Genomic DNA, 12,827 nt, shown 5'->3' on the forward strand with positions numbered 1-12,827 from the left:
AATACAGGTATGTGTGACACTCAACCAACTGAGCCACTCTGGCCAGGCTCCAGTACCATTTTCAGAAGACAACATGGTGAAAACAGTCTAGATTTAAAGCTCAGCCCCACCATTTGTACAACCTTGGGCAAGTAACCTAATCTTTCAGCCTCAGTTTCCTTACTTGTAAAACAGGAACAATCTTTCTTCAAGATTATGTCAATCTTGAATATGAGGGCTGTACATTTTATATTCACAATATCATTAATATTGTGCTATACAAATAAATAGACATAACGTTAATAATATATTTAATGAGCACCCATCATGTGCCAGGTACTGAACTAACACTTAACATCTGATACTATACTTGGCACAGAGTAGGCACTCAAAAATCATTAAGAAGAATCATATCCTTATTCTAAGTACGTGTTTTCATGTTCTAGGTAATATTATTACTCTGAGTAAATGATTCATGCCCCCTGTATCCCAAATGACTGGCAAGCGTTTATCAAATACTAACTAGAGGCTTGGTGCACGAATTTGTGCATTGCGGGGAGGGGGCCCTCAGCCCAGCCTGCACTCTCTTGAAATCCGGGACCCCTTGGGGGATGTCTGACTGCCAGTTTAGGCCTGATCCCTCTCGCAATCCGGGACCGCTGGCTCCTAACCACTCACCTGCCTGCCTGCTTGTTTGCCCCTAACCCTTCTGCCTGCCTGCCTCATCACCCCTAACTGCTCGCCTGCCTGATTGTTCGCCCCAACCCCTCTGCCTGCCTGCCTCATTGCCCCTAATCACTCGCCTGCCTGCCTGATCGCCCCTACCGCCTCTGCCTCTGCCCCTGCCCCACTGCCACAGCTTCATCCAGAAGGCTGTTCAGCTGTCTAGTCTAATTAGCATATTATGCTTTTACTATTATAGATATTTCCTCTGATTTAAAGCACAAGGAAATAGTGCTCCCCATCAAATGGAAAACCACCTAAATAATTACAATGAATTTCAATAATACATTTATAGATTTTATGTGCATTTTCACATCCTGAGCTAGGTAAAGCTAACTATTCTCTTATTATTCAGCACTTAGGCAGTTGCTGAGAATGCCACATATATTATCTTTAATTCTCACACTAGCTCTGCAGGGTGTGAAGGTTTTTTCTATAGCTGACAGCAAGGACACACAGATAGTAAAAGTGGAGCTATGGATGTAACCTGGGTTTGTATGGTTCCAGAGCCCACCTTTGTAAAAAAATATGACCAGGCTGGACCTAGTCAGCTTTGTTATTAATATAAACTTATGTCTCTTGTATTTAGACCCAGGCAAATTATGCAACTGCACTTTCAAGGAAAGTTAAAGGGTAAAATATCACAATTTAAAAATAATTACTTACAAATAGTTAAGGTATTCTACTTTTTTACAACAAAATACTTCTGAAAATAAGTCATTAAAATAAGATTTCTATCTGCCAGCTACAAATGCCAGACCAAGAGAGGCTATGTGAGCTTGTAAATTCATCTAATTTCTTATATAACACACTGCTTTTTTTCCCCTGAACTGCAAAGTACAATAATTGGGAAGAGGGCCAACAGAAATCAGTGAAATAAGTAAATTATTTTTAATAGAACATTTTGATAAAAGGCAGCATAGTATAGCCGGTTTTAGGACTGAGTTCCCATAACTCCACTAGTTATTGGCTATGTGACCTTGGGCAAGTCACTTAACCTTTCAGAGCCTTAATTTCCTCAATTGTAAAACCCTACTTAGCCCGGTGGTTGTGAGAACTAAGGATAATGGGTAATCTCTCATCAAACTGGCTAACAGAAGGTAGACAGTTAATACATTTTAAGTCCAGTATTTCCAGGGAGCCAGATGATTTAGAGTTCCTGGTGACAACAACTTTAAAGAATAAGTAAAAATAGCTTAGAGATCACAGTTTTTTAGGAAGTAGTGGATATTATAAAAGTACTTAAAAGTTCCAGAAATGTTTATCCTTTCAATTTACTTATTCTCCCAGGATTCTGGTTCATACTGCAAATTTGCTAGGAAAATCTCAGAAATAAAAGCCAAAACCAAATAGTTGAATGATACAAAATAAGTCTCCATGCCAAACCAGGTCAAATCAATATTAATGAGTTTCCCCATACAATCCTCTCAGATGAGAGGTTTGTAAGAGAAGAAGGTAATTTAGGGATAGTATACATTCAGTCTGGAAATCAGAATGTCTCACTTCTCTCTCTTGCTTATTAGTCTCTGACTGAAAATTTCAGGATAATACCCTCTCCCACATTTTGTCTTGAAAACGGATAATCCGCAGGCAATGTAGACAGACATATGGGAAGCGCTAGCATTTAGGACTTTCCATTTTCAAAGACCTTAAAACACTCGCCAATAAGGACCATCCTAATGTCACTGGGCCTAATCTCGTGGTCACTTTGTAGACTGAGAACGCAAACAAAATAGGCTAGCCACGCAACGCAAACAACAAAGAGATGAAGGGAAAACAAGAAGAGAAAGACCAGCAACGGCAGCAAAAGCTCTTGCAAATAAAGGCAGTGGGGTGGGGAGGGCATATACCCAAATTATATATGGGAAAGGGTGAGGGAGTTCACCCTACAATCTAGAATGTTGAGTAAACAGAGTTCTCAAGAAGCTGAAAACAACAACTTGAGAAGTAGAATGGAATTAAGGAAAGACAGCACCTGTGTGTGTGTGGGGGGGGGGGGGGGGCGGGGGGCAGTGAAAGTAGGGTGACCCCTTCCTCCATGAGAGGCGGTCTCATTTCTTGACTCACTTCACTGAACGGTAAATTCTTTCAATGCAGATGCATCGACCTGCTTCTTCCCTAAGCCATCCCAGGCCCTAGCGGCAGAGCCTTGCACACAGTAATTCAACACAAGCTTTGGAAAGCCCTGTCCGTGCGTCTCACAACTCCTCGGGCTGCTGAACACGATTCATACCATAGTCACTGGGATGGTCTGCTCGTCTGACTCCGGAACAGACGCTTAGCTCCCGGCCCAGGGAGGTGCTCCGTAAACACGGTTCATGAAGGAACCCTTTGTGGGCTTGCGTTTCTGGCCCCGCCCCGCCCCCGCCGTGCCTTAGGCTCCCTGAAGGTGAGGGTCCGTCTGAACAGGCAGCATCCTCCTCCCGCTTGGAGTGCACTGCTGCCCCGCAAGCTTTCTTATCTCCGCATCCCCCCCACCCCCCCAGCCCCCTACAGGGTCGGTGCAGCACAAACTTCCGGCAATTACAGCGGGAGCGGTGCGAGTGGGGTTAGGGAGGAAAACAGGAGCGACACAGGTGGGAGACAGCGGCTGAATGGCGGATTCAACGGCCAGCTTCCCGGAGCCGACAGAGGAGCGCGAGGGCGGAAAGACGAACGGCCAGGGAAGGGTGGTAGCCCGGTTCAGACGGGCCCTACCTTGGGGTAGGTGTGCAAGGGGTAGGTCAACTGACAGGCCCGGTGGCAAGACGCCGTATCCCCCAACACCGAGTCAAACGCTTCGGCCGAGGCGGTCCCCGAGCCTCCGGCCAGGGCCACGGTCAGCAGTAGCAGCGGCGGAAGCCCCAGCTGGGCCCTGACCCGGAGGCTCCCTCTCGGCACCGCCATTTTGTTTCCCTCTGTCAAGGCAGCTCAGCTTGTTGCTGTTTTCTTTTCAGGATTTCCTCCTCCTTCCGGGGCCAGCCCCTTCCCCGCCCCCACCCCGGCTGCCGCTTCCGCCTCCGCTGTCCCACTCAAAAGAGGTGGAGCCAACCCTCGCGAGCACTGGAGCGAACTGGCATCCGGGACCCCTTTCTTCCTCTGCGGGGCACGCTGGGGCATGTAGTTCTTCACCGGCGGGAGGCGCCCTGGCGGTCGGGAAAGCTGGTCTCGGAGAACTACAGTACCCTGGGGGCGACCTCGCTCACCCCTTCGCAGTGCATTCTGGGGAGTGTGGTTTGCAGTGTCGCTGAGGCTCTCGGCGGGCGGACAACTCTCCCGATAAACTACCACCCTGGAAGGAAGCGTCCGTTTAGTTTCATCAGGCCGAGACTAGGGAAGAAACTGTTTAATGGACTCTTCGCAACAGTAGTTCTCTGGAGGGGCCTCGCTGCTGCCAGGCTGCTTTTCCTGGTGCGTTTCACGTCAGACGGTTGCTAGGTCCCCCTTCCTGGGCTCAGGAGTGCTGAGGGCAGCGGAAGATGGTGTTTAATAGCATTTTCGCTCGGGGATCGAGAAGCCCATAGTCGTGGATAGGGAGGGCTCTGGGACTACAAGCAGTTCCTGAAGACAGGGACTTGTTGCGAGGACTTTGCTGAGATCTGGTTACTGGGGAAACCCTTGGGATTGCAGCAGACTTGGGGTAGTTATTAAGAGAGCTTCATCGCACCCAGTGGAACTTGATCCTGCCACAACCCAACCTAAGTTGGAAGAGGTTTGTCACTAGGTTCAACGCCTGGCCCAGTATTGGACTCCCCTCCACAGCGTGCACTTCTGAAAACTAGGCACTTTCTGACCCAGGTAGTAGACCCGTTATTGTACAAGTTTCAGGTCTTAGGAAGATGTTTCTTTTTCAAGAGAAAATCTTCCCATAAATTCCACCCAGCAGTCCTCATAATCTAGGAAAGCTTCCAGAATCCAGAGTGTATAGACCACAGTTGTGTCATTTTAGGGAACACACATCCCAACAGTTAGGACGTTTTAGAATCTGCCCTCTTTTCTTGAGCAGAACGCACTGCAAGCACATGGAGGTAGTCGGAGGCCCCTAGAAATGGATAAATTCGTCATTCGAACGCCTAGACTCCAGAGTAGTCCTCAGAAGAAAGGTCCTGGAGGGAAGATTTACAAGCAGGCCACAATCGAATCTCTGAAGGTGAGAAGGGGACCTGGGACTAGAGAAAATGTGCCATGGGCTGTGATGGCAAGGTGGTGTGGAGTTCTGTGGAAGACCTGTGTGCTATTTTTGCATTACTTCCCAGTGTTCCTGACCACTCCTAATTTGTTTACCCTGTACTGATTTCGATTTATCAGTTCCAGGACTTCTCTTACACTTGCCTAATTACTTTGGCTTAATGGTATGTTTTGGTAGCTGGTAGGACAAACCCCCGGTGTTATTCTTCTTTTGCAAAATTTTGTCTATTAGGAATGTTCAAGTACCAAGTATGAGTTTATGTACCCTGTATTAACTCAGTCAGGCTGGGCGATGATACTGTACTCTCCTAGCTTTTTGGCCCGAACTATATCACAAGACCTCCATCGCTATATCTGAGATTGGGAAAGAGACTATTTTAATGGACTCTTTGCAACCGGAGTGTGTTAGCAAGGAAGAGTCGAGGAATAGATACAAGGATAGACAACCAACAATGAGTCAGCCAACATAGATACTCAATTAATGGTAAAATAATTATTTCACTAAAAACAAAAAACTACTTGTAATTAGTTCGCTTTGTCTTCTTGAACCTCTCTTCCTACATATTGGACTTTTTCTTTTCTGTTTCCTTTATTGGTTCCCCTTCCTTCACTAGACTCCTAATGTTTGTGCTTCCAAGAGCTTACCTGACTCAGATTAGAAAGCATTGAAGGGGAGTATAAACAGAAGCCCTGGGTTCTAGTCTTTACTGTGCAACTGGCTGATCTTTAGCAAGCCATTTTCTTCTCTGGGATCTCAGTTTGTCCTACCCATAAAATGTAGGGTTGTGCCCTAGCTGGTTTGGATCAGTGGACACAGCATCGACCTGCGGACTGAAGGGTCCCGGGTTCAATTCCAGTCAAGGGCACATGCCCGGGTTGTGGACTCAATCCCCAGTGGGGGTGCCTGCAGGGAGGCAGCCATTCAATGATTTTCTCTCATCATTGATGTTTCTATCCCCCTCCCTTCTTTTCTGAAATCAATAAAAATATATATTTTTTAAAATGTAGGATTAAATAATATCAGTGTTTCTTTAAAGGAGCACTATTGTCATTTGGTGTAAGAGAATTCTTCATTATTTGGAACTGCCCTGTGAGTTGTATTAAGTTTAACATCCCTGGCCCTCAGATACTAAATGCCAATAGCACCTCCCACTGTGATAACTGTGGGCTACAAGGCTGCGGTGGGCACAGGGGCAGGTCTTGGCCCATCCTCTGCGCCCCCGCCCAGCCCCTTCTGCCACAGCCCCGGTCCCCTGTCTGCTGAAGGCCCCGCTTCTACCACCACTGCTCCCACACGCTAATGGCGCTGGCCCGCTCGATTGGGGCTAGCGCTAGCAGCGGGTGCGAGCGGGGCGGGCGGGCGCTGTCAGCGGGTGCAAGCAGTGGCTCCAGCGCTGGCTGCGAGTATGAGCAGGGCTGGCACTGGCAGCAGGTGCAAGAGGCTGCAGGCCCCGATTGCCCCTCAGAAGCAGGAGGAGGTGGAGAAACCCTCAGGGGCAATTGGGGCCAGCAGCTGCTGTTCGCACCCGCTGATGGCGCTGAGTGATCGGGGCCAGCGCCAGGCACTGTCAGCGGGTGCGAGTGGTGGCTCCGGTGCCAGCAGTGGGTGTGAGTGCCTGGGGTGCAGGAGGAAAGAATTTTCAGTAACCACCAGAGGCTTGCCCCGATGACAGCAACCGGCACCCTGCTTTGGTCTGGCGCCCTGCTTCACCATCTCACCAAGGCCAATGCCTGCCATATTCTGTGCTCTGCTGCCTGCTGCCGGCACCCACCATGGTCCACATGCGCCCCCTGGTGATCAGCACACGTCATAGCAACCGTTGTTCTGCTGTTCGGTCTATTTGCATATTAGGGTTTTATATATAGAGATAACTTTATGCCTAGCACTATGCTGAGGTACTCTAGGAACCATAAGGGAAATTTAAGGTCAACGTATGAATCATCATGGGACTTCCTATTAGAGCATCATAGCAAAAGAAATTATTAAGTAATGATACAAAATCATACGTGATCCAATACAATTTGTTTTTTGGACAAAAAGGGTTAAGAGTTAGGAGAGAGCTCAATGTCTCTTTTACTGATCAGAGCACCCAAAGGGATGGAAAGATTTGGCTAGGTAGAGGGAAGTAGTGACAGATATCCATTCAGTAAGTGGTACTTGCTGTTCTCTTTCCTTTGTGCACACACACACATGCCTACTTTTATTTGTACACAATGACAAAATCAAGTTGAGTTAAATGTGAGTTCTAGAGTGTTAGCTAGGTCTACTCTCTGCCAAATGACTTAGTCCTACACACTAGCATCACATTTTAATGCCAAGAATCTGCTGAATGTTCAAGCCTCAATTTCCTCATCAGTAACATCAGAAATAATATCTAACCTGCAGTGTTGTTATAAGGGCTAAATAAATAAATGCATGTTGAAAGGGTTAAGTATTATGCCTGGAATGTAATAAAAACAGCTATTTCCTCTTTTCATGTACTACAGAAAAGGAGAGGCTTGTGTAAAACTAGAACTAGAGCTGATGATGGGGATGAAAATAGTAGTAATGAGTACTACTAACATTTTTTGAGCCCATTTCTATGGGCCAGGCATTGTGTTAAGTGCTTTCCATATAGTAACTCTTTAAATTCTGTGAAATGGATGATTTAATCCTCGCCCAAGGATATGTTTCATTGATTTTGAGAGAGAGAGAGAGAGGAGAGAGAAGAAACATCAATGTGAGAGAGAAATATTGATTGGTTGCCTTCCGTGCCCACTCCAAGTGGAGATCAAAACTGCAACCTAGATATGTGTCCTGACCAGGAAGCTAAACACCACCTTTCGGTGTGTGGGACAATGCTCCAACTAACTAAGTCCACCCAGGCAGAGCTATCATTTATATTTTACAGATGAAGAATCTAAGGCAGAGAGATTAAGTAGTTTGCTCAAGGTCAGAGACATTCTGATTCTACAGTCTGCCCCCTATAGGGTGAACTATTAAAAAAAGTGGAGGTTTCGGAATGCCATGCAAAGGAAGTATAAAAATCTTAGAATATTAGGACCATTGTACTTCTGTTATCAGTGTGGTACAAGTAATTTTGCCATAGCCTTAACGCATTCAGTGAAAGTGATACTCAATAGAGCTCAGTAGTGTACATTTAAATGGTAAAGGTTAATTTGGATAATCTCTTACTCCCTTAAGAGAAAGTGATTTCTTCTGTTGGTTGCAATAGGAGATTTTATTACTAAAAGGTTCTAGAACATGCTAATCCTTTTAGGTTCAGCACGTAAGAATGCTCTATAAACCTTTCCTCCCTTTGTAGGATTGACTATCCAATATGTGTCCCTTGCCCCACCAGTGGAATGGTGCTCATGTTATTGCTTATGAGAGAGTCATTGTCCCTAATTGGTTTTGTCAAACTTGATAATTCAGCCATCCACAACTGTAAGAATTCAGCCACCCACAACTGTAAGACCAGATGGTATTTTGGAGAACACCTCTTCTTTCTGGCAATAACCATTCCACTACTAATTGTAGCTACCCCATTGGTATTTCTTATTCAATTCCCTTGTTCCTCCCCATAATTCTGATACAAATTTGAAATATATGTTTTAGGGTTCACATTTGAATGGAAATAAGGAAGCATTCTTTGATATTTATGGAATTCTTCTGCTCTGGAACTGACTGCTATATTTTCTATTTCTGCCCTAAAATTTCAGATCTGAAAATGATGCTGTACTTAGTCTTTGAGGGTAGAAATGGTGTTGTTCAGTTACACTTGTTTTTGTGCACTGGGGATAGCCCTCAAGTTGCTCATAGTCCAGTGGGGAAGACAGCCTTCTAGATAAATATATGCAGAAAGCAGAGATATAGTAATAGAAGTCTGTACAGAATACAAAGGGACCCAAAAAGGAATATGGTCAAATGTATTTGGAGGGAGACAAGGATGGCTTCATAGAGGAGGTGATGCTTGAAGAGAGTCTTAAAAATTAATACGCAAAGAAAGAACATCCCAGGCAAAGAGTGTGAAATACTGTGACTCGTTTAGGCAGCTTTAACTAGGTTGATGTATCTGGAGCAAATGATGAAGTTGTTAGGATGTCAGGAGCCAAGTCATGTAAGGCCTTTTATGCCATGCTAAAGAGTTTGGGCTTCTAGTTCCATATGCTGGAATCAGCTGAGTGAAACCCTGCACTTCATTCTAACCATGTAGAAAGTCTCCAGTACAGCCCTGCCAGTGAGGCGCAGTGGTTGAGTGTCAACCCATGAACAAAAAGGTTATGGTTCCATTCCTCATCAGGGCCCATACCCGGGTTGAGGCTCCATCCCCAGTAGGGGGCGTGCAGGAGGCAGCTGATCAATGATTCTCTCTAAGCATTGATATTTCTCTCCCTCTCCCTTCCCCACTCTGAAATCAATAAAAACATATATTTTTTTAAAAAGTCTCTAATACTGAGGTGAATTTGAAAGGAAGAAGGAGAAATCCTCAGGTGCCAGGAAGAAAGAGGAAATCCAAACCCAGAGCTGAAGTTGAATGGTTCTATTGAAACCAGATGTAATGCTTAGGGGCTAGGGTTTTAAGGTCAGTACGGGAATTGCACATAAATCCTCAGGTTAACAACCCCCATATGAAGCTGAGAGCCAAAACAAGACTACCATGTTTGAGAAAAATGAAAAAAATGAAAACTAGAAAAATTTCATTAGTCTAAGGAAACGTCATGAATATTGTGGTCTTCTCAGGGTTTGGGGTGAAAAAAGAGTTAACTATAACAGTGTAGAACTCCATACTTATTACTATGCATGGAGATATACATCTCTATTTACATTTATACACAAATACATATAGGCTATATAATAAAAGGCTAATATGCAAATGGACCTAACGGTGGAATGATAGTTTGTTATGATGTGCACTGACCACCAGGGGCAGACGCTCAGTGCAGGAGCTGCCCCCTGGTAGTCAGTGCACTCCCACAGGGGGAGCGCCACTCAGCCAGAAGTCGGACTCATGGCTGGTGAGTGCAGCAGCGGTGGCGGGAGCCTCTCCTGCCTCTGTGGCAGCGCTTAGGATGTCCGACTGCTGGCTTAGCAGGGAGCAGGCCTAAGCCATCAGTTGGACATGCCCCACAGGCTCCCGGATTGCAAGATGGTGCAGGCCGGGCTGAGGACTCCCCCGCACTAGTGTGTGTGTGTATATATATATATATATATATATATATATATATATATATACTAGTGGCCCGGTGCACGAAATTAGTGCACTGGGGTGTCCCTCAGCCCTGCCTTCCCCCTCTCACAATCCAGAAACCCTCAGGGGATGTCCTACTGACGTGGGGGGGGGGGGGGGCGTGGAGCAGGCCTAAGCCGCAGTCGGGCCTCCCTTTGTGGGAGGCGACCAGCCGATCAGGGAAGGCGACACCCCCATCATGGCGCTGCTGCTGCTGCTACTGCCAGCCACCATGGCTGTCTGAGCCTTGGCCCTCGCAACCACTGCAGGTACCTGAACCTTGGCTCGGCCCTCGCAGCAGAAGTAGCTGCCATCCGCCGCTTGTCTGAGTCCCTGTGAGCCCATGGTGGATCAGCCAGGCCAGGTGGGGCCTGGCGGGGCCTGGGGAGGCCTTTCCCTCCTGGAGCTGTTCTTTCCAGGGTGGCAGCGTCAGCCGTTCTTTTTTCCAAAATTTTTTTTTTTTTTTATTGGAAAGCAAGCTCTGGGCTTGCGGTTCCTGGGATCCCTGGGCCATAGCATGCACCTCCAGGACTCACTGTGCCCCCTCACCCCCCATCCTGGGTTGAGTGGCTGGCCCCTGGTGGTTGTTACAGTTGTTACACCCTTAGGGCTTTTATTATATAGGATATATATACATATAGCTTAAATCACACTATCTGCAATCCTGAATTATAAATATATATATATAGCTTAAATCACACTATCTGCAATCCTGAATATTAATTAGGTGAATAGATTTTACAACTTTTAGGACATTTGTATATAAAAATAATGGAATACTCTCCAATACTATTAAAGTATATTATCTGGCTTTATATATATATATCAGTATGAATAAATAAAGAAAACATATTGAGTGAAAAAGCAAGGTGTGGAATGATATGATATTTATACCTTCTTCCTATTGAGACTATTTCAGAACACTAAAACCTGATTGGCATCACAACAGAAAGTAAGGCTTTTTCTGCCCTTGCCTCTCTTTTTCCTAGCTTCAAACCTGGAAGGGTTAGAGACCAAAGCAAAGAAGCAGATAGGATAGGAAGAAGAACAAAGATGGGAAAGTAGAAGAGTCAGACATATCCTCCTCCCACCACTGCCAGCTAGGCTGGAAGCAGACCCCAACCAGGGGAGGAAGTTGAGACTTTTTTTTGCTGTTGTCGCTTTTATATATTTATATATACATATATACTTTAAATTGATTTCAGAGAGGGAGAGGGGGAGAGAGAGAAACATCAATGATGAGAATCATTGATTGGCTTCCTCCCACATGCCCCCTACTGGGGATTGAGCCCACAACCCAGGCATATGCCCTGACCGAATCCAGCCGTGACTTCCTGGATCATAGATGGACCCTCAACCACTGAGCCACAGCAGCTGGGCAAGATTTTTTAATTATAAAAACAACTTTATTATTTTATCTTTGTTTACTTTTTAAAAAAAATTCTTTAGTTGAAATAATTTCAAAACTACAGAAAAGTTGCAACAGAACAAAGAACTTTCCTATCCCTTCACCCAGATTCCTTAATTGTTAAAATTTTATACTTAATGAAAAATGGTAATAAATGTTTTATTTATAAAAAATGGCAAAATGTTAACTTTAAAAAAATGCATTTTTTTATTGATTTCAGAGAGGAAGGAAATGGGGAGAGAGAAACATCAATGATGAGAGAGAAGTATTGATTGGCTGCCTCCTGCACACCCTCTACTGGGGATTGAGCCTACCCGGGCATTTGCCCTTGACCCAGACCGAATCTGGAACCCTTCAGTCCGCAGGCTGGCACTCTATCCACTGAGCCAAACAGGCTAGGGCTTAATCTTTTTTTATTATAAATAGTGAGTTACTCTACCTTTCTATGTCTTTAAAGTTTTAAAAAATTCTTTAAATGAGACCGTTTTAGTTCTTCATCTAGGAAGCAGGGAGCTATTGAAGTGCGCTTTTATTGTTGAAATAAATATGTCTTTATGACTTTTCTGTTCTCTTTCCTCATCTATGAATTAAAGCACTTAAGTAAGCTATAGGGTTGATTCACCTCAGCATCGTTTTTCTTTTCTTCTCATCCTTATTGCTTCTCACTGCTAAGTGCCCAGTGGTGTCTGACATGGTAAGATTAAAACTTGCACTTTTCCTAATAGATGTAACTCTCTTCCTGATTTGCAGTAAGCAGGACCTGCTTTTAAGCAATTACCCATCATTTGGGGCTTCACACACACTGTGCTTTGGTTCAGGTCATAATCAATAATTCATATGTCAATAGGAGCCCCATTAGCTCAGGTGAAGGCAGATGTCTTTATAATGAAAATGTTCCATTTTCCAAATGACGTTTCTTTTTCCCAGAGAGTTGTGGTTGTAGAAGACATAAAAAGATGGAAAACTATGTTGGAGCTTCCTAATCAAACCAAAGAGAATCTAGTTGAAACCTTACGAGAATTAAAGAAGAAAATACCCTCCAAGGAAGTGTTAAAATCAACAAGGATAGGTATGTTTCTTCTGAATGTTATGCAGAGTACTTATATTTTGTCTCTTTCCTTCTTCCTTTCCTCCCTCCCTCACACATTAAATTACCTATCATATCAGTGCTTCTCAAACTATCCATGGTAAGGGACCGTTGTTTTAAAAAGTTTCCATTGGTTGCAGACCAGTACTTTCATAACATATGATAAAAATTACCAGAAAAATAAAATTAAAATATACAAAATACAAGCCCCACTTTTTTATTATTAGATTCAACAGATGTAGAATTACTCTGT

At 44.7% G+C, this 12,827-nt stretch overlaps 2 protein-coding genes across 3 annotated transcripts in view; one reads left to right on the top strand and one right to left on the bottom strand.

The window, feature by feature from the left end:
* Window positions 1–3,664, bottom strand: part of TMEM59 (transmembrane protein 59) — a 29,391-nt gene extending 25,727 nt beyond the window's left edge. The window contains exon 1 of the mRNA XM_070405191.1: window positions 3,400–3,664. Within this exon, the coding sequence (XP_070261292.1) occupies window positions 3,400–3,588 (189 nt within the window). The 5' untranslated portion in view covers window positions 3,589–3,664. The remainder of the gene's footprint in view (window positions 1–3,399) is intronic.
* A 276-nt stretch (window positions 3,665–3,940) lies between these two features.
* TCEANC2 (transcription elongation factor A N-terminal and central domain containing 2) overlaps window positions 3,941–12,827 on the top strand; it is a 50,519-nt gene continuing 41,632 nt past the window's right edge. For both annotated transcript variants that reach the window (XR_011470237.1, XM_070405192.1), the window contains exons 1-3: window positions 3,941–4,092; window positions 4,688–4,831; window positions 12,415–12,556. Coding sequence is in view for 1 of the 2 variants with exons in the window: in XM_070405192.1 (XP_070261293.1) it covers window positions 4,730–4,831; window positions 12,415–12,556 (244 nt within the window). In the remaining variant the exon portion in view is untranslated. The remainder of the gene's footprint in view (window positions 4,093–4,687; window positions 4,832–12,414; window positions 12,557–12,827) is intronic.

The sequence above is a fragment of the Myotis yumanensis genome, unplaced genomic scaffold (assembly GCF_028538775.1).
Source record: "Myotis yumanensis isolate MYYU_CA2020_CCGP unplaced genomic scaffold, mMyoYum1.0.hap1 SCAF_2, whole genome shotgun sequence".
NCBI lineage: Eukaryota > Metazoa > Chordata > Mammalia > Chiroptera > Vespertilionidae > Myotis > Myotis yumanensis.